The sequence below is a fragment of the Trachurus japonicus genome, chromosome 9 (genome assembly GCF_045865225.1).
Source record: "Trachurus japonicus isolate A0001 chromosome 9, Traja_1.0".
NCBI classification, from domain to species: Eukaryota; Metazoa; Chordata; class Actinopteri; order Carangiformes; family Carangidae; genus Trachurus; species Trachurus japonicus.
Genome location: NC_140915.1, coordinates 31151374 through 31173063, shown reverse-complemented (window position 1 = coordinate 31173063; position 21690 = coordinate 31151374). Strand labels below are relative to the sequence as shown.

Below are 21690 nucleotides of genomic sequence, written 5' to 3'. Positions count from 1 at the left end.
AATTACAAAGTGCAATGAAAATCATGAGAAATAATTTGCGACTGCAGTTTTTCTCAAAGACGTCTGGATTCCTAAAACAACTTCTATGACTGACTTCACTTTCTATAGAGGGAAAACACAACACTGGCTTCATGTAAACTCAGACATTGAAAGGTCAAGTGTGTTGTAGCAACACTCATGTGTGATGATGTGTGAGTACTGAATGACCACAAAGACTGCAGATGGTTACTGTAGTATGTTTAATATAAACACACATTACAGACGTGAGATTTGGAGGTGGTTTCTACTGCACTTACAGAGGAGGTAGAAGAATGCTGGTGTGCTAAGCTGTGCTCTCATCAAACTGAGACAACATCAAGTCTACAGGCAGCCAACGGGATGCTGAGTCATGCTAAACCACTCTGTTGTTATGGAGCTGCCACTGTAAACTTGTCCTTTTACAACTCCTTGTCAGGTTAAAGATTGGACTTGAAAAGATCAAGGTGCCAACCAATGGCTGTGAGATGTGATGGGAAGCTCTGGACAACAGTTGAGCTTGAGTTGAGTTTGTGTTTGACTTCTGCTGTCGATTCAAGAATCAACTGTTCAGGCTCAAAACAACTGCCTAAAAATCAATGCACACATGTAGATCTAAACATGGACACTCCTCTCTTATTTTAGCAATTAACATCTGAATAATCAATGTAAACAATTAATATCAACAGAGATGTTCTACTATACAACAATGTTAAGCAAGGAATCATAAATTTAGCTATTTTAAAAAGTTCAGAGAATGGCATAAACATGTGCTTAGATTAGGTAATGTGTACAAACATAGACTGCTACATATGCAGAGTAGATGTTGACATTTAATGTAATATTTAGCTGAATGGCATTGTCATATAAGGAGTAGAGCTGCTCCGTGTCTTTGGGCCTGATGTAGATTCTTGAGGTAGACTTTACCTGATTACACATCTAGTGATTGTTAATGGAGAAAACCACCACCATCAGCATCACCACATTAATCAAAAGTAGGCTATGAAAAGACTGGCCACAATAAGAGGTGATATGTGTGGGATCCAGTGGAGCCAATCAGCTGGCAGCTCTGTCAGATATCTGGGGAAGGGTCTTTGTTCCTGAGTAGGCCTACACCTGCAGAATGGAACACTGACCCTCATCTCCTCTTCCTGTCTTCATGGAGCATCACTCAGGTGGTGTTGGGGAAACATACAGTCTCTTCACTGTTAAATTTGATGTGACTTTAAATCAAGGGTATAGTGTTCTGTGGGCTACTGTCATGTTGGGTTGTGTTTCTTGTGTTTGGTCTGATTTGGGGAGCTCAGCTCTACATGACAGCCACCCAGTGTCCCATCAGCAGGGACAGCAGGGAGCCGATGACAACAATGATGCTGTTGTAGATGGGGCCACTGGATGCTGCGGTGTAGTACTCCATGTCTCCAGAGCCCTCTGAATCATAGCCGGGCCTGGGGCCATAGCCACCACCAACATGTCGCGGGTAGCCGTACCCCCCTCCGTATCCTCCATATCCTCCTCCGTATCCTCCGTATCCTCCACCGTACCCACCGCCGTAACCTCCATACCCCCCTCCGTACCCGTACCCAGGGCGGCTCAGAGCAGACCCGATCATGGATCCTCCTATGGCGCCTGCAGCGGCAGCTCCCGCCACCTTCCCCGCGCTGGGTCCGCTGCTCTGGCCGGACACTGGTCTGTAGCCGCCGCCGCCGCCGCCGCCCCAGCCCCGGCTGTAACCTCCTCCTCCACCTCGGCCAAAGCCTCCAAAGCCACCACGCCCACGCCGGGCCTCAGAGGCGGGTACCAGTGTGGCGAGCAGCAGCCAGCAGAGGGCTACGGTAACGGGGAGTTGCATTGTTACTTCGCTTTGATTTTTATTCTGTAAAAAAATAAGACAAAGGAAACAGTGTGAGGACAGGAGAGTTCATACACAGGAAGACTCATTCACTGTTGTTTGCTGCTGACTGCTGACATGAACTGAAGTTATTGTAGGCTAGTGATTCCACATTCACACCTACTTCCCTATAATAACAGTAATGGCACTCTATCAACCCTCTGTTACTGATAATAATAAATAAAAGAATGGGAAACCCAGGAGACTTGAGCTCTCAGATAACTTTGACCAAGGTATCAGACAAGATATTTAGCCTACTATTTACAAAGGGGGCTACTAGGTACCTTTGCTGGGGGCCCTTTTCATTTTCTGTCATTTTGAAAATATCAAAGAAAAAAAAAGATATTGTTTAAAATGTAAAGAGAATTTGTCATCTGTAACTTTATATCTTTTGGAGATCATTTCATCTTCCACTGGTTGAACTGTTCACATTAACACCTGTATTTTGATCAGAGGGGCCCAAACCTTGGCATGCCACTGTAAGTAGCCTATTTAATTATATTAACATGCTATATCTAACAACAAACTATAGCTGTTAAATCAGTGCAGGACTCAGTGGGTAAAAACTACAACATTTCTCTGAGCTACTACATTGAAGTATTTCATCATTCTACTTCAGTGAGGAAAGGTGCTCAGAAACTTTCCACCAGTGGATGATGTCATCTCTGTGTTTGCTCACACAAACACACAGAGCCTGATGAGATGTTCTCAGCAGCTTTAGTCCTGCTTGGAGGTATTTTTATGTCTCTGACAAATTAAGAGCAGCACAGATCACTGCTCTTAATCCAGCTTTAACAAAAACATCTTACACAAGCTCCATCACAGCTGCAACACAACTTAACACTGCAGCTGACACAGGAGCAGATGATCATAATCTCTGGGTACATGGTCTCACAAAGAATATCTGTAAAGGGTGATGTGATGTTCACACATTAAACAGCACGTATGTAAGATTTGTCACTAGGTTATCACTGCACACACATGACTTACACAGTATTTATCTGTTGCTATAATGTACTACTGAATAATACATCATACAACTATCAAACTGAATATTGTGACATGTTCCTTTTGACCGGAAATCTGCTTGATTAAAAAATGTCTGAACTTTCAAATGACTGTTGGACTTTCTGCCACACCGTTGACAGAATTGTTCCAACACAATTACAAAATGTCAGTAAAGTCAATCAGTAATGTCAGTAAATATGACTTTGATAAATTAGGCCTATATTTTGTATTATCCTTGAGGTGTTTCTTTCCATGCCACTTTATGAAATAACTCTGCTACAATTCTGTTCTACTAACAGCTTTAACGGCTTGTTATCTGGGTATGGCTGTAGATCTACAGCTGCAACTCCACACAAACCACTGCAACACCAAAGTATTGCTCAATTATAAATTAACCAAGATGAACCCACTACTATTTACACTAGATGTACATTTAACTGCAAATCCTGTCGGATCATTTCATTTATAACAAGGTAATGGTATAAAAGAGTTTGAATACTTCACTGACCACAGTATGTTCAGTGATCAGCATGACATCATTTGCTCTCCTGTCGTCAAAACTGCCCTCTAATCTGTGTCCTCTCAGAAGATGAGTGGAGCTATAATTACACTGGGTCACTCAGTAGACAAATAATCCAGTGACTCTCAGATTACAGCTACAGCAGCCTAGACTCACATAGAGGATTACACCTTTCACTATATGACGTTGATTTATTTAATAGAGAACAATGTCATCTGTTTCCATGTGGTATTAATTGAGCTTTCTAGAGATCGGCCCTGATTGGTCAGAGAACGTATTAACATCACATTAAAAATAAAGGAGATGTAGGAGAAAAATAAGGCACATTGTTTTAACATACAGTACTGTAAATTTGCACACAACTTTATACTAAAACAAAGTATACATCTAGCATTCTTAGAAATGTTGCTCCATTTCATAAAATAAACAACTCACCTGTTGAATGGAGAGGAAGCGGTGCAGCAGTTGAGATGATCGTCCTCTTCCACAAAGTGTGTGTGTGTCTGCGTCTCAGTCTCTCCGACGTCTGTGGGGAAGTGTGTTTCAGGGCCAGCCTGTTATCCTCCAGACAATCTTCATCAGGTGGAGTGGATCACTCTGATGCACACCTGCTCATTGGCTGGATGTAAGCTGCTGTACCACAAACACCACTCGTATAAATACCTGAGTGTGTTTCTATATTGGTCTAAATTATTTAACCCGCCCCCCGAGTGAACACTTAACGAGCTCTCCCGAAGCTTCCACCATGACTGATGCTCACATGCCTTATTATACCATCTTTAATTATACAAGCTTTAAGCTTCATTATATAACACGCTCGGCTTTTAACCCACTGACCTGAACAAGACAGATGGAGACCACATGTAAACATCTCATCAAGATCACTTTTATTATTAAATAACAATCATTGTATGAAAAAAAAGCCTACATTATCTAGTGGCATGAGTTCTGAACACTTTAAAGACTGACTTTCTTCATTATTTCATAAAAGACACAATACAAAAGCAGGCAAATCTCAAGTCACTAAAAATATAACATGCACACTTTCAGAACCACACACACATACACACACACACACAGACACACACACGATGACACAGTCCACTGTGTATTGTGCAGCAATTTCTCGAAAGGGGTGTTAAGAAACACTGAGCTGATGCTGTACACACACACACAGATTAAAGCAGACATTATGCAAAGCTTTGTACACATGGAGGCAAACTGTGCTCTGCTTTGAAATGATCATTTAAAACATTCTCCATTAAACAGAATCAGTATAATTCACAGTCTTGTGGGATTTCACCTGTTTTGTGCTTCTTCCGTTGTTCTTGGACGTAAGAGAGAAAAAAATCCACCCATGGATATTCTTCAATGAGGCTAAAACCAACCAGGATTCTTTGTGTGAAGAATGATGCTAATGTTGTTAATCTGTCAGAGAGTATTTTACTGAGTTTAAAATCTCATTGTCATCTTACTTAAGGCAGCAACACAAGAACATTCAGACAATCAGTTACATTTAAAGGAATAGTTTGACATTTTGTAAAATATACTCCATTAGATTTCTTGCTGAGAGTTTGAAGATTGGTACAACTTTCATGTATTCACCTTCCAGCACTTCTGAAACATCACTAATCAAAACATCTTTGATTAATCTGCACTAAAGCAGAGGTGTAAAAGTAGTACGGTAGTTATTTTGATAACAGTCCTGTTTTTGTACTGATGTGTATTGTACAGAAGAAACGACACACAACATGTTAATTACTGAGCTTCACAGGTGCTGGAACATGGATTCTGTTACATTATTTAGGACACAGACTTTTCCATCATTATGCTAAACTGTGGTTAGCTAAGTGGCTGCTGGTGGCCTGATGTAACAGTTCTCTTAGCTTACTACACAACTACATGATGGAATGTATTTCACAAACTACTCCTTTAACTTCACTGGCTTTAACATTCAGTTCATATGCATGCAGAGAGAGGCAACTGTTGCTGATGGTACCAATGTAAACTAGTTATCTATTCACATGACCTATAAGAATCCCCTCAGCTGCACTAAGAAGAAGAGGCTCAATGTTATTCCTTCAGTTACAATATCTAACAAATTCTAAACCAGGGAGGACCATGAACGCACCACCAGGGACTGATGGTGTCAGGCCTTTGCTCCTGGTGGGGTCAGTTTAACTCTGATTCTTCCACAGCAGCTTTGTACTTTCAATCCCAAAGAATCTCCTATCAAATATCTGATGGGTTGTGTCTTTGTGCTTGGAGCAACCTTTAAAACAGGCACTTTGCTGAGGGCATATATCATGATGTTTGTGCTTTCAATCCGTTTTGGGTATCAGTGTGCAGTCAGAAGACAGGACTTCACATTTTAGACTCATTCAGAAGTCCATTGCTGCAAAGACATTAAAATTGTCTAGAGGAACGTCTCTCTGTGTCTGCTGCACACGAGGACAGAGAAATATACAGAACAAAGCAGAGATGGAGTGATGGAGTTTGAGTACACTTTACAAAGCTGCATGAGTCATGATGACTCTCAAGACTATTGCTGACATCACACCTAACATGCACATAAGTCATGGCAGGTTGAAGTTTCCAGGTAGGTGGACTGACTGAATGATTTGAAGAAGACTCAGATGCAGGATTCAGAGGAGGAGAAGGATCACTGAGTGACGTACATCAGGTGCAGCTTGTTGTCAGGCACAGCAGGGTGGAGGGTGTTGGACTCTGGAGATGGGTCGGGACAGTTTGATGTGCTGGAGGGAGTTCCTCACCACCAGCCCGTCACATACACGTCGCCCCCTCTGGAAGACATCGGAGCTGTTTCTCTATTATACACCGCAGGTAGGTGTACCTGCAAGTATAGGCAGACAGAGGCACATGGGGGGTGAGGAGATGTCTGGGTTGGAGAATACACATTTAAAGGGATAGTTCAACATTTTGGCAAATTGGCCCATTGCCATAATCCCTTTAGCAGTAGGTTTGTTACCTTTAATTGTCGGTGCACGCTATTTTAAGAACGGCGGAGCAGAGCAGAGAGCTGCTCAGAGCTACGCTACGGAGGCTAATGGGATTTCTTGGTTTCCCTCATCAAACTCATCAGATACACAATCCAACAACTCCAAAACGCTCTGGTGGACAAGTTGTGACCTGCACATTCACCACGCTATGAGATAATAACGGAACGTTACGAGACACAGTTGTTTTAGAGGTAAATTCATGCAAAACCGATGATGCACGTTCCCGTCGGGGGCAGTTTTTCAGCAAGCAGTCTCTGCATTTACCTGTAAAACAACTCTGTCTCGTAACATTTTTTATTGGTTTTATTGGTCTAATTAACATTAACTACAAGCATAGGTCACAAGCTCTGTTTGATTTCACCACTGTACCATGACACCGTGTGTATGCGTGTGTGTGTTAAAGGACAATTCCGGTCGAATTCAACTCGGGGGTGTATTTTCATATCATTTTAGGTCTAAAAGAATGAATCTGAAGATTTTCAGTTTAATCGCTCCTGTTTTGCGGTAGTTGCGTCTGTCCGCGCATCGCCGCGGCAGCAATGAATGGGAGTGGATGTAAGTTCCGCTGTTTAGGCTGTTTCCAGCCCTCAAAGCCGCAATTTTTTTCCACAGACAGCGTCAGATGGAGACTCAAACATGCACCGAGAAGTTTATTTACTTCAAGCAAGCCGACATGTTTGTAAAACTAGATCTAATTCAAAGTCTCCCGGAGTCTCGCGCGAGACCCAGTTGCCGTGCGCGGTGTGTTCAGGAGCAGTGGGAAAAGCTACCGTTGTGTCATAAACACAGGAATATCAACTCTTTACTTGCTTCAAGTAAAAAAAACTTCTCGGCGCATGTTTGATTAGCCATCTGACGCTGTCTGTGGAAAAAAATGTACACTTCAAGCAAGTAAAGAGTTGATATTCCTGTGTTTATGACACAAGCAGTAGCTCCTACTGCGCCTGAATACACCAGCACTGCAACTTCGGGCTCGCGCGAGACTCCGGGAGACTTTGAATTAGATCGACTTTTACAAACATGTCGGCTTGCTTGAAGTAAATAAACTTCTCGGTGCATGTTTGAGTAGCCATCTGACGCTGTCTGTGGAAAAAAATTGCGGCTTTGAGGGCTGGAAACAGCCTAAACAGCGGAACTTACATCCACTCCCATTCATTGCTGCCGTGGCGATGCAGGGACAGACGCAGCTACCGCAAAACAGGAGCAATTAAACTGAAAATCTTCAGATTCATTCTTTTAGACCTAAAATGATATGAAAATACACCCCCGTGTTGAATTCGACCGGAATTGTCCTTTAAGTCATGGGAAATTTCTTTTTCAAAAATAAATCGGCAGAGATCTTCTCATCAAAAACCAAAACCACAATGACCATGTTTCATGTTGAAAGCGTTTCTGCAACAGACTGAGAAGAAGAGAGGAACACTCTTCTACAGAGCTTCAATTGGACAAAATAAATTCTGCTGGATCTGAGCTGTGCCTGCGCACATTTACTGTATTTATCTATTCAGATTAGATCCTGGTCAGTAACATGGAGGAAACACATGACACTTTGTTGTAATCTTATCGTGCAGTGGTTTAGGGTTATATTGTTACTCCCCAGTCCCAGTGCCAAATATTGTCTGACTTCAACACCGGCCCAGCTCATGGCAGGCTTGGGCAGAAAATCTAAATCATGCTATATACCAACCAAAAACCTCATGAAAGTTACCCTGGTCTGAGCTCTGTGTGTAGACGTTGGTGCAATAACATGACATCATCATGCACCACAGAGAGGATGGAAGCTGCTCAGCCTTCAACCACATTCACAGCTGAACTTCTGCTTTAACGGTAGTTTATAGAACGTCCTATCAGCTTCCTCTCAGTGTTTTGTCAGTGCCCTCCAACTTGTAAACTCTATTTTTCATAATTTTCAAAAATGGACTCAGTCGTTCATCAGTTCAAATTCAATCTAAGACTGTTCATTTAGAACAACGTCTATTTTCATGGGCTCTCAGCAATCAACTGTCAATCTCTTTTTTCCTGCTCCAAACTATTGTTCTACGATTGGCCTTTAAATATCCCCCATCAGTCGACCTCTAATACATTTCATATAATCAGTGATGGGAATAACAGTGTTATAAAATAACGGTGTTACTAACAGCGCTATTTTTTTTCAGTAACAAGTATTCAAAAAAGTTACTTAAAATAAAATAATACACCTGTTAAAGTGTACGTTATAAACAAACAACGTCGGAAAAAAGACGTTTATCTGGAACTAACCAACTCACTCAGTATTCCTCCGTTCCAGATAAACAGGAGGTTATGGTTATGGTTAGGGGGTTGGGGAAGAGTTACTTTTCCTGGTAATTAGTTACTTTTATAATGTAGTACTTCAGTTACTAATTCATTTACTTTTTGGGGAAAGTAACTACTATAACTGATTACTTTTTTTTAAGTAACAAGCTCAACACTGCAAATAAAGTGCTTGTAACAGCAGGTAGAAGCAAGTTCTACATGATGAGGTGCGGTCTGCATCATCTTGTACCTTCTCCTGAGTTTCTGCACCTCTCTGTCCTCCTCCTCCTTCAGCTTGGTGATGAAGCTCTGCAGGACCGGCATCTCAAACTTGATATACTGCGCCACCTGGTGGAGGAGGATAGAAACATCATGACAAAGCAGAAAAGAGGAGTGTCTCTATGTATCCCATTCCCAGCAGGTGTTATGTTACAGTCAATGTGGTGATTTACATCGTATGTGACTTCTTCAACCAGATCTTCTTCCATGAGGAACACCTTGCAGACCTGCTCACATGGTCCCTGCATTATCCTCAGTCCCAGGGGATAATCGCTCCGCTTCAGCTTCACGCGCTCTGAAACATCCACCAATAACATATTGACTTGGACACATTCTATTTTGCTGGTAGAGCCAGAACACCCATTTCTACTGTTCCACCTGTAGAACAGGTAATTCACACTCACCTCCACTTGTATGGACAAGGTAGAGCGCAAAATCATCTGGGCTGTTCTCAATCTTAAACTTGTTGAGGAGGACTCGCAGCACTTGAGGCGTTCTCATGCAGCTGTTGATGCGAACATTAGTCACTGAGCCGAACGCAGGAGTAAACACTGCTGTCTGAGGGGAAGAGGGAAAATCAGTTACATGTCCTGTATACATTTATGAGTCTTCATTTTGGTACAGATTCTTCACACATGCATGGGTTCTTGGCAGCAACACTTATATCCCCTAAGAAACAACCATAGGTCACACTCATTGGAAGAGGCAGGTGTGTGACTGATAATATTTTTTCAACTACTCCACACTGTGTTTTATGCAAAAATGCATTTACAGTGAGCCTCTGTAGGAAAGCCCTGGACAGACAGGAGGCAGGCTTCACCTTATGGTTGTAGAAGTGTCCATTGATGGAGAAGCGATGGCGCCTGATCTTCCTCTGGTCGCTGGGCGAACGTCGCTGGCCCCGCCTCAACACCCCAGCATCACTCTTTGTCCTGAGCAGCTGGGAGGAGCTCTCACTGTCCTCTGAGCAAGCAACAAATTGTTTTGATTCATTTTTCATATTTACACAACACAACAAACATCCCATTCAGAAGAAGACAGTAAGACTCAAAAAATACATCATACTGTAAATACAAGTCTAAACTACAGACAAAATACTAATAGCAGAAATCAGACATACCCACCACCTATGTGGCCCAGACACTCTAAAATTTAACTATGTTGATGAGAGATGAAAACTCATGTTCAAAATAAGAAATAAAAGGCCGCCAGACCTTACAATACTGTTGCCCTGCAAAGTAAATCAAAGATGCTCTAATTTAAGGTGTGCCATCACCTCCTCTGCTCATTGTTAATGGGATGGCGGTCTGTGAACAGAATGCTATTGCTTTCCTTTGAATAATTCTTAGTGGTGCTTCCCCTGGTGTCACCCTAAAGATGGCTGTCACGGGACGGGACTCTATATCTTTATTATAAATGGATGAGAAAGTTCTAAAACCTTTGGCCCAGAACTCTTTCAGCCTAGGGCAAGACCAGAACATGTGACATGTAGGCTGGCCCCGGTTTACACCTTGGACAAGTCGAGTCAGCCCCCTGATAAATTCTTGCCAGTTTGTCCCTTGATAAATGAAATCTGTGGAACACCTTCAACTGTATCAACCTGCGTCTAATTTAAGAAATCAACAATAACCTTCAATATTGGTTATCATCCAATGTTCTGACTGTTGTTTATGTGCTGGCAATCTTCTAAACAGGTGTGGATATCTTCAGTCACACTGACATCATTGGATTTAACATCACATGTGAAAAGCTGGAAACAATATTTATATCATTTATAAAACAAGATGAAGCAAATATAAGTGTGTAGAGCTCCCGTTTTATTTTAAATCTAAGTTTAATGTTTTGATTCTAGGTAATGGAATTATACAATAGCTCTTTAAGAGCTTGCTATTTTGGAGATGAGATTTCCACCCAGTAGTGACGGTGTACTTAAACAGTTGCAACCTGAAGTTTACATATAGTTGAACAGTGTTTGGCAGAATTGCCTTTCAACAGTTTAACTTGGATCAAATGTTCTTGGCAGCCTTCCACAGGTTTCCCACAGTGTCAACTTTGTGGTCCTTCTTGTTCACACACACCTTTTCAACACCACCCACACAAGTTCTGTAGGGTGGGGGTCCGGGCTTTGAGATGGCCACTCCAACACTTTCACTTTGTTGTCCTTAAACCACTTTGCAACTAATTTGCTTAAAAGTTTGCTCATGATCATTGTCCATGTGAAAGACCCATCCACATCCCAGCTGTAACTATCTGGTCCATGTTTTGAGATGTTGCTTCAATACAGCCACGTGATTTTCTTTCCTCATGACTACGTTGTGAAGTGCTCCAGTCTCTCCTGCAGCAAAGCAGCCTCACAACATGATGCTGCCACCCCCTTACTTCATAATTCATAATTATGACCAAACAGTTTAATTTTTGTCTCTTCAGACCACAGGACACACTAAGATCTTTGTCCCCATGTGCAGCTGTAAACTGTCATCTGTCTTTTTCATGGTGTTTGTGGAGCAGTGGCCTTTCAGCTCATGTTGGTACAGAACTGGTTTTACTATAATGACACTCCAGTTACCAGTTTCAGCCTGTATCTTTACAAGTATTTTGCTGTTGTTCCTGGCATCTGGGAATTGTATCTAAAGATGAATCAGGCTTGAGAAGGTCCACAGTTCTTTTCCTGATGTTGTGGTTGTTTCTTTTGATTTTCCCATGATGCTTTACACCCTTGTGTTTGAAAGAGCAACTTCAAATACTGTATATCCATAGCCTATCAGAAGCCTCTAATGTCAAACATCATCATGTGGAATCAAAGCTGTTTAAAGCCACAGTCAACTTGGTGTATGTAAACTTCTAATTTTGATGAAAGTAATTCAATAATTCTCTGGCATTATTTTGACATTTCACAACAACAACAAAAATTGTGGATTGTAATTGGCCTAAAACAGGAAAATTTTCCTCAACTTTACTGCCAGACGAGTAAAAAAAAAAAAAGTGAATGTGTCCTTATCTGAACTGGATGTAAACTTCTGGTTGCAACTGTAAGCAGCTGAGAAGAAGCGAACATATTAGTGGCCAGCAGTCACATTCAGTATCTTATGTTCCACAAATAAAATAAGTTATTTCAGTTTAAAGGGATAGTTAACCCAAAATTCAAATTATACTCATTTTCTACTCACCCTCATGTCGACTAAGGGTTGGGAGAGGTTTTAGAGTCCTCCGTGCCTTCTCTGAGTTATAGCGGGGCTCCGTGCAGCACTGCATGTCCATATGACGGTTACGAACGGGCCTCACTTTTCTTCGTCCAAAAAGACACACCAAAAAACATCCAAATACCTCCATAGTGCTCGTCTGTAATGTCCCTCTTGTATTGAAGCCCCAGCATGAGAAATTGTTCTGAAAAAAATTAAATAAGTAGTGTTGCTCTGCTGAAATCTCGCACGATTTGCGGAGCCGTGAACTGGGTGTCGCTGCAAATCACGCGAGATTTGGACGGACCAGGAAGAGCAGTGCTGGGCGCTTCCGCTACAAACAAGCTTAAAACATATACTTATTTAATTTTTTTCGGAACAATTTCTCGTGTTGGGACTTCAATACAAGAGCGACATTACAGACGAGCAGTATGGAGGTATTTGGATGTTTTTTGGTGTGTCTTTTTGGACGAAGAAAAGTGAGGCCCGTTCGCAACCGTCATATGGACATGCAGTGCTGCACGGAGCCCCCCTGTAACTCAGAGAAGGCACGGAGGACTCTGAAACTTCTCCCAGCCCTTAGTCGACATGAGGGCGAGTAGATAATGAAATTTGAATTTTGGGTGAACTATCCCTTTAAGGTCAGTACTTTAGTTTAGAGTATTTATTGTATTTTTACACATTTTTATGTTTTACTAAATGTTCCTTTGCCTTTATCTACGGTATGTATTTTTAGAATAATCTTCTACATAAAGACCTTTTGGAGAAATGATTACATTTGAACTGTATGGTAACTTCACTGACCTTGATTGGCAGCATAAAAAAAAGAAAAAAGAAAAATAAAAAAAAGTAAAGGATTCTTCTAATATCCTCCAATCATGGTTGAGGGTTGAAATTTAGAATTGCATTTAGAATTTAGAACCGCATGCTTAATTTAATTGACTTTAATGAACCTAATCAAAGGTTTCTGTTTTGTCTTTGCAATTGAGTCAGTGTGCAGGATTTTTATCTCTACAACTGATACAAAAGAGAAAAACCAAACAAACATTGATTTCATGCCCTCTAGACTACATCTTTATTAAGGCCAACAAAGTGTCAGTGAAGCCACTCACCTTCTGTCTCTTCTTCTGTCACACCGTTGTCATTGAGCTGGATGTCAGGCGGCGTCACCTCCACTGTGGGCGGGCTCTGCTCCGTCATCTGTTGACCATCTGTGCTGTTGGGGGAACTGTAAATAGGAAGCAAGAGAATGGGGCTGAACCAACTGAAGAAGAAGAAGAAGAAGAAGAAGAAGAAGAAGAAGAAGAAGAAGAAGAAGAAGAAGAAGAAGAAGAAGAAGAAGAAGAAGAAGAGTACAGCCAGGAGACTTTGTACCTTTAAGTTATTATATTACACTGTAAGGGAAGGCAAGTACCAGTGCTAAAAAAGTACAATTATTGATGACACCAACAGTGTTAGAACAAAGAGTTTAATTTTAGCAACATCACCGCATCAAATACTGATACAGGGCGGAGTCTCACTTCCTGCTGAGAAACCAAGAGGTGGCAGTTTGTTCCACACAGTGTGCATACATCAGATCGTCACATCCCTGCTGCTCAGCTTCAGCAGTGACAGCTGCTTCTCTCTGCTGCTGCTGCTGCTGCTGCTGCTGCAGTCAGTGTGTATGTGTGGGAGATGAGATGCCAGGATCTGTGAGTCATTTTCAATCTTCTGGATCTGTGTAAACTTGTGTATTATCCAAACCTGATAACCAGTCTGGCTAACACTGATAACAGCATCCAACCTCACACAATGCAACCTGTACTGAGTGTTATGGCTATCTGTCTAATAAAATCACCTCTACAGCTGAGGTTACAGGTCATTTAGACTAAATGCCATGTTTGTGTCCTTGCTGATCCCGAGGATGAAGACTGGTGGATCTGTTGTTGTTTTGGGGTTTATTTTAGGAGAGCTGAAAGCAGGGCTAATGACACACACTGACCTGGGAAAGCTTTGGGATAAATCCAAAACTGAGCCAGCCGTGTGGATTAAAGGGATCACTTTTTTGTAATGTACCATTTCCAATTTATATGTTATTGAGAATTTCAAAAGCCTGTGAATTTGCAAGGAATTAAACCTGCAGTAAAAGATCATGTCAAAACATAATGAGGTTCTTTCTAGAAAGGTTAAGAACAAATGACAAACTAGACAAAATCTATATCTGCCCTGGTTGACCTGGTGTCTATCACCAATTCCGGTCAGTGAGGTGTAACTGGATCTAGTATGCATCTCTTACTCTTGACTGTCCAGATTACAGCCCGAGTGCCAGGACGTGGAGGAGGGGGGTGGTCGGATCCGCTCGTGGTCATCCTGCATCTGAAGCCTGATTGGCCGCCGCAGACCCCAGAAGATATTTAGCAATCCCTCGACAATTAGCTCCCCCTCTTCCTGTTGGGAGAGAGGACAGGAACAACCATCAGTGCACACGCACACACACACACACACACACATCATTATCATTAACATATCATTGTAAATACTCACCTCTCTGTGTCTAAGCTGTAGATTTTGCCCTTCATAGTAGAGGTTGTACGTCTTCAGATGGGATAGGATTGTTGCCCTGGAAACAAAAATGGTATATCGCTAAAAAAAGAAATGCTGAGACAACTCACTGCTCCATGTGTCCATCACTGGTGGTGACTATTTTCCACAGCAGCAGAATATGAAGAGTTTGAAAATCATAAGCTGGATGTGAGGATGCAACACACCACCGTCACCATGTCATGATATAAAAACTGACTCTTGTGTTTACCCTCACTCTGCTTGTTATGCACTTGCATGACATAAGATATTAAAGGGATAGTGGGATAGAAACCAAGAAATCCCATTAGCCTCTGTAGCTTAGCTCTGAGCAGCTTGCGACTCAGCTCCGGCATTCTAAAAATAGCTTGCACCGACAATTAAAGGTAATGAACCAACTCCTAAAACGATAGGGATTATGGCAATGGGCCAATTTGCCAAAATCTTGAACTATCCCTTTAAAGGTTGTCGTGACAGTTTGGCAGAGGCTTGTCTACAACTGTATGTTTATGCACATGTGACTAACAGTGGCTTGTTTATTCATCCTTACTTGCTGACGAACTTGTTCTCTCCAATGGGAACCCCGTCCTGTGTATCATCCATGTTCAGTCACCATGAGAGGAGCTGAGAGACAAAGAAGCAACACAGAGTTCACAACTCCCATCCATCCCACTCAGTCTCATGACTCCTCATGACCAGCAGCGAGAGAGAGAGCAGCTTGGAGAGGAGGAGAGCCTCAGCAGGAAGAGGAGGAGCAGCTCTGGCTCCAGACACACAACAATAACAACAGATCACATCCACTTTCATGTCAACTACTCCCTTCAACACGCACACCAACTGATAGTTACACACCATGTGTGTCTCCAGACAATCCACACATGTGCTGTGTGATGGATGAAGACAGCTAATCTTCATCCTCTCTGCTCCTCTTTCTTACAATATATTCACTTTTCACTGTCGTCTTTTTACCACTGTGCTTCTGTTAGTCTCCTTTTTTACACATAAACACTCCTAAACAAACAGAAACACACACACACGCAGCTGCATGAATGGCACTCTGCCATCATCCTGAAGCGCCTTCCTTCCTGCTTTGCTGAATGAGTGAGTGTGTGAGTGTGTGTGTGTCTTTGTGTGCCTACAGAGGAGGAAGAAGGAGATGAACAGGTGCAGGACACATGGGCCACCTGCTGCATCAAATTATTTCAGCTTCTTACACAGTTATATCTGAGCATGTGACTGGCACCACTATCTATCTATCTATCTATCTATCTATCTATCTATCTATCTATCTATCTATCTATCTATCTATCTATCTATCTATCTATCTATCTATCTATCTATCTATCTATCTATCTATCGATAGACAGACAGACAGACACCGTAGATAAATAGACAGACAGACAGACAGATGTAATTAAGATTCTTGCCATATCAATCTGGACATGTGACTTTAGTGTTGGTCTATAGGCAACCATGTTGGTCTAGGAAATATCCTAACAATTATTGGCTGGATTGATCTACATTTATTTTTTAATCAACATTTATGGTCTGGAAAGGATGTAGCCCACTGTTTTTAGCAATCCCCTGAATCATCTTCTAGCACCAGCATGAGGCTGAAATAGTTGGCTCTTAGCCAGCTGTCTTGGCAGCGATTGGATGGATTACTATGAAACTTGAATCAGTGCCCAGAAGATGATCCTGATTACGCTGATGATCCACTGCCAACATGATGTTCACTTTTTGTGGTTTTAAATGCAAAGTCAAGGAACGCAACTATTAATTAATGATCGGAACAGGATTTCGTCCCCGCGTCTTTGTGATGATTATCAAAATAACTGGCAGATAATTTGATGTGAATCCACCAACTCATCGATCAACCAACTGTCTCAGCTCGAGAATCATCTCAGCAATTTTTTCCCTCCCGTGGAGATCAATCTCTAACAACTAGTAATGATCTTGACCATCTGTATTTTCATCAAGGGCCATAATTAGGTCAAAAATTCCCATCAGCCTTAGCTGTATTACTAATAAGCAAATGTTAGATTGTTATTAGGTTATGCTAAGATTGTTAACAGGGTAACTATTACACCTACCACCAGCCGGTTAGCATTTTTCACTCTGACCATAATATATGTTTCTATAATCATAGAAAAAACATCACTGTACAATAGCACCCAGTTGCTAGCACGGCCTTAGTCTCAGGGCTGAAATGGGACTGGGCCTAAGAGTCTGAGTTTACCTCTGGGGTAGGGGTGATTTTCTTTGCGATTAAGGTAACCAGTATATGAAGTGGTAGATTCTTTTAACTTGTTTATGTTGTGTAACCTGATTTGACAAAGCAAAATTAAAGGGATACTTCACCCAAAAGCAATAATTCACCAATTTTCTACTCACCGTCATGCCAAGGAAGGGTTCAGAGAACTTTTGGAGTGATCAAAACACTTTTGGAGTTCCAGGGGGGGTCCGGCTGGCAACGGATTTTCATATAATGCCGGCGGACAGAGCTCATTTTTGAATAGTCCAAAACACACACTAAGAAACATCCAAATACCTCCATACTGCTCGTCTGTACTGACCCAAGTGTCCTGAAGCCGCCACATGAAAAAGTTGCTCGGAAAAAATTAATGTGATCTCTGTTTTTATCCTTGTTGTAGTAGTAGCTCCCAGTGGCTGTTGATGTTTGTACACATGTGCGAGATTTGCTGTGAGATGTTAGTACGGACGAGCAGTATGGAGGTATTTGGATGTTTTGTAGTGTGTGTTTTGGACGAAAAACTGAGCACTATCTGCTGCGATTATATGAAAATCCATTGCCAGCTGAACGCCCCCCTGGAACTCCAAAAGTGTTTTGATGACTCTGAAAGTTCTCCAAACCCTTCCTTGGCATGACAGTGAGTAGGAAATTGGTGAATTATCCATTTTGGGTGAACTATCCCTTTAAGTAAGCGGTAAATGGACTAAAATATGTTGCTGCCCTTTCTGTTCCTAAATCTAAAGCCTTCTCTCCTACGACACGGTCTCTGTTCAGTTGACGCAGCAGCCAGCCAGTGTGTCTTTAACACAGCAACTACCCAAACATCAATACTGAATCTCAGAGACACACACCTGCCAAACGGGTAATGATGCAACAGCCTGCGGCGAGAGAACAGTCGATCTTACCGTGGTGAAGACGCTGTGATCTTGTTGAGTCACCGGCGAGAGGGAGCTGCAGATGTGGAGACAGAGATCCAGAGATTAGACGGGTAGATTCAGTACGTATCCTCAGGTAGGAGCAGTGTTGTCACTCAGGTAGCGATTTCAAACGGCCCTCTAGGGTCTTTTTCTTGTCAGCGTGACGGCCGACAGACGGGGAAGAGTGGGGGAGTTTAAAGGAAGCACTCCCCTTCCGTTAAATGGCTTCCTCCTTTACTCAGTCAGTCACACAGGAAACTGACACTAACCCTCAACGCAGCCCGAAACTTCCTCAATTCAAGCAGCACGCATGAGCTATTATCATGTACACCCAATCAGTTAACACACACAAGCACGGCTAGAAAATCTGACCTTCGGCCGGCGCACAATGACCACCACAGACTTTATCACACTCCCATCCAACACAACCACAACTGTTGACTGTAAACAAAGATGTTCAGAGTCAGAGTAATGATAACTAACATGAAGCTGTCAATCTCTGAAACACGTGTGCCCAGTTATTGTGAACATATTAAATATTAAAACAGCAATCAGCCCAACCCCAGCCAAGCTCTATCAATATTTCATCACCTATTTTAGCCACCACTGACCCCACACAATAGGAATCATTAGCCTTTAATAGTGCAGTCACGGTCAAGGCCAGCCATGCTTGTAGCTTCATTAACACATGATGCCAGTGGTGTGAGACAGAGATATAAACCAAGACAACACCGTGAGTGTCAGGCAAATCAATGGGAACTCTGAGTCAGCTAAAATACCATCAGATGGCATCATCTCATGATTACTTCAGGTTCCTGAAAGTAAGATCAAGTCAGACATCACACCAGATGCATCACGTCATCACTGTTTAGCTTTTCCTGTTGGTGGGAAAGTTTGCAGAAAAAATAAACCTGTTTAGTTTTAGTAAATGTGTTTGTTTTCTTCTGGGAGATACCTCAGTGCAATATTGATGTCATTCATTGTATCGCTGTGACGAAGCCTCATGTTTCCCAGCTGTAAAGGCTTCATTACAGTTGACTCTCTATTTCAAAACATACTAGATGATCTTTCCAATACCTCTCTGTAGAGTGAAAACCAACACGGAAACCATGAACAAAAATAATAAACTTTTGTCCAGACACAAGTATGTTTACACAGACTGTGCTGAAATACAAAGTTAATATGGTTTGACTGTGAAACAATTAAACCACCTCATGAACCTCTATGGGCTATTAGGACTGGAATGGTTATCTTATTTATCCTAGAGCACATGGTGGCATAATTACATGTCTGTTTCGTTCAGCCAAGAGTACAAAAGCCAAACATATTCCCATTATGATGTAATATGTTTGAAAAATGATTGATCGATTTTCAAAATAATTTTCTTTGATAGATTAATTGACTTATTGTTGTAGCTCCAAAGCCTACAGAACCGCATTCTAGTTGCGAAAGGACTTCATCTCTGTGGAAATGATCCGTAGGTGCCAGAAAGCTGTCTCAGCTTTTTGTTTGGAGGCCAACAGCAGCATAGAAAAGCAGCCAGACTGACCCACAGCTGACCCAGTCCTGTTTCAGATCACACAGCTCCTCTCTGTGCTGGTCTGGACAACAACTCCAATAAACCTCATTGACTCCCTGAAATCCCCTGTGCCTCATTAGACGGTCGGCGAATCCTCAGCATCCATCCATCTCTCCCTCTCTCTGTTTCCTTATGTATGGTTTCCTGACGTCTTCATCTGCTCAGTTGTTTCATACCACAGTAACTCAGTTTATTAGCTGGCCAATTCTTCTGATTAGGAAATTCTTTCCGCTATCTGACTGTTTTTCCCATTCAGCTTGCTCCTCTGTGAAGCCATCCACTGTGCTATTAAAACACATGACCACAACTTCCTGACTTTTTTCCCCCTCAATCCCTCCCCACAGTTGTGTTCTGTTGCCCCGTTGCCTCTGAACACCCTCTGTCAAAGTCTTTGGCTGAAACAGACCATGAATAGCTCCAAACCTCCTTTTCTCCTCCTCACTTCCAAACCCACCAGCAGCCTCCACAGTAGCCTACTACTTCCCCGTCTCACTATTGTCACCATTGTCATAGCAACACTAAAAACATCTGAGCTCCAGAAACTAGTATCCCACAACACTGAGCCAAAAATAGTGTACGTGTGTTTGTCTCTCCTGCTCCTTCTCAGGCGTACTGAGGTTGTTGGAATATGTCGCCACAGCTCGATACAGATTTAAATATGGCTCCTTGATTTTCAACATCAAACCGGAGCTATTCCTGCATCCTGTCCCTTTATCTCTTTTAAACTACTCACTCAAGTAATCTTTCAAGCACAAAACAGTAACAGTGAATGGTTCAAGCTTTTTAAATGATTTTCTTCGTCTAATATGAAAGTAAACTGAATATCTTTGAATTAGCAGTTTGTAAGAGGTTACAATGGCTCTAGGAACTTGTGATAGGCATTTTATTTGCTTTTAATTGAGAATATGATTATTGGATCAATGAATAGGGACAAGAACAATCAGATTAGGTCCACAAATGTAAATCTAATGCAACAACATGGGATCATTTCTTCCTTCAAAGTTATCATGGTTCAGTTTTTGTTTAAACTGTTTCAAAGAGATGTTAATTCAACTTTATGATGATTTCAGAGCCTGGGTGTAGCTTGATGTTGAATTGTAGCCTACTGTTTTGAACCTTTTGTCCGTCCCCCCTTTACATCAACATGGGTCGACTAAACATTGGAAAAGGACTGCAGTGTTGAAACCATATGTCTCTGAGACAGTTACAATAAAGGATTAAAGGTTAAATAACGGTTTTATTATATGGCTGTTCTATTAGTTTTAGTTGAGCGTGCTGTATACTCTGACAGCTGAGTGCACATCACAAGGCAAAAACATTAGGTATGCACTTTTTGGCAGAGGGTCTGTCTCCCAGCTCTCCCCCTGTCTGGCCAGCATTATGTTGTCCTGAGAGGAATCTTAACTGTGCTTGTTATGTAACCGCTTTTTATTAAAACACAGCTGCAGTCCACACGCCCAGACACAGACAGACCACATGTGATTACGCACAGATCATCTCTCATCTCCTGTTCAACATTTACATTGGGCCGTCATGTAAAGTGCTACAGAACATGGCACACACCACTGCACGTCAACTACACGCGTCTCCCGTGTCTTATATCAGACATTCTTCGTCTAGATGTGTGTGGGCGTTTTAGTATGTGATGTTGTCAGAGCGGTATACTATCTAGTCTTCTGTCGGTACGAATAGTCAGTCACATATCAAACTACACCCAGTCACACACAGCGCCACATTTCACCCACAGACATCACGACCATCAGCCTACTTAGCTACACCGACGCTTCTGTGAGATTCCTGCCGACTTTTGGAGCTGCTCCCACGGCTCACCAATCCCAGGGACGCAGGCTCTTCGGTTCCTCTCCCGGTCCTGTCCGTTAACGGTGGGAAACTCCTCGGCTAAACTCGTCCGCTCACCGGCCGTACGAACGAAACAATCACTTGGGCGCGTGCATCCACCACCGGGCTGATAGGGAGAAGAGGAGGAGGAGGAGCGCGAGGAGGGCGCGAGGGGTCCATCTGTTGTGGCGGAGCTCGCGCACAAGCTCGCGGCACAGCAAACCTTGGGGCCCAGCCGACAGCCAATCAGAGGCCGACCCCGACGCCCCCTTTGTTCGCGCTGAATGAAAACATGAAAACAATGGAAGAGCCGCTGGAGAATCAGTCAGTCATGATGAGTAGCCTGCTCAATGGAA

The 21690-nt window shown here is 42.3% G+C and overlaps 2 protein-coding genes across 3 annotated transcripts; both read right to left on the bottom strand.

The window, feature by feature from the left end:
• Window positions 1-1260: 1260 nt before the first annotated feature.
• LOC146981819 (uncharacterized) lies at window positions 1261-4027 on the bottom strand. Its single transcript, XM_085788200.1, has 2 exons — window positions 3870-4027; window positions 1261-1891 (listed from the first exon to the last, which is right to left on the bottom strand). Exon 2 carries the CDS (start codon window positions 1865-1867, stop codon window positions 1325-1327), a length of 543 nt encoding a protein of 180 aa, XP_085644326.1. The 5' UTR covers window positions 1868-1891; window positions 3870-4027; the 3' UTR covers window positions 1261-1324.
• Window positions 4028-5926: 1899 nt separating this feature from the next.
• On the bottom strand, window positions 5927-21403 carry rassf2b (Ras association domain family member 2b). 2 transcript variants are annotated; one of them, XM_085787361.1, is made up of 11 exons: window positions 21264-21403; window positions 17905-17950; window positions 15296-15369; window positions 14710-14785; window positions 14462-14613; window positions 13299-13414; window positions 9828-9970; window positions 9412-9565; window positions 9181-9302; window positions 8979-9076; window positions 5927-6288 (listed from the first exon to the last, which is right to left on the bottom strand). In XM_085787361.1, the coding sequence occupies exons 3-11, from the start codon at window positions 15346-15348 to the stop codon at window positions 6219-6221; spliced, it is 984 nt and encodes a 327-aa protein (XP_085643487.1). In that variant the 5' UTR covers window positions 15349-15369; window positions 17905-17950; window positions 21264-21403; the 3' UTR covers window positions 5927-6218. The 2 variants fall into 2 exon arrangements, with proteins under 2 accessions (XP_085643487.1, XP_085643488.1); XM_085787362.1 differs by lacking the exon at window positions 17905-17950 and having other exon boundaries at window positions 21264-21378.
• Between the last annotated feature and the right edge of the window lie 287 nt (window positions 21404-21690).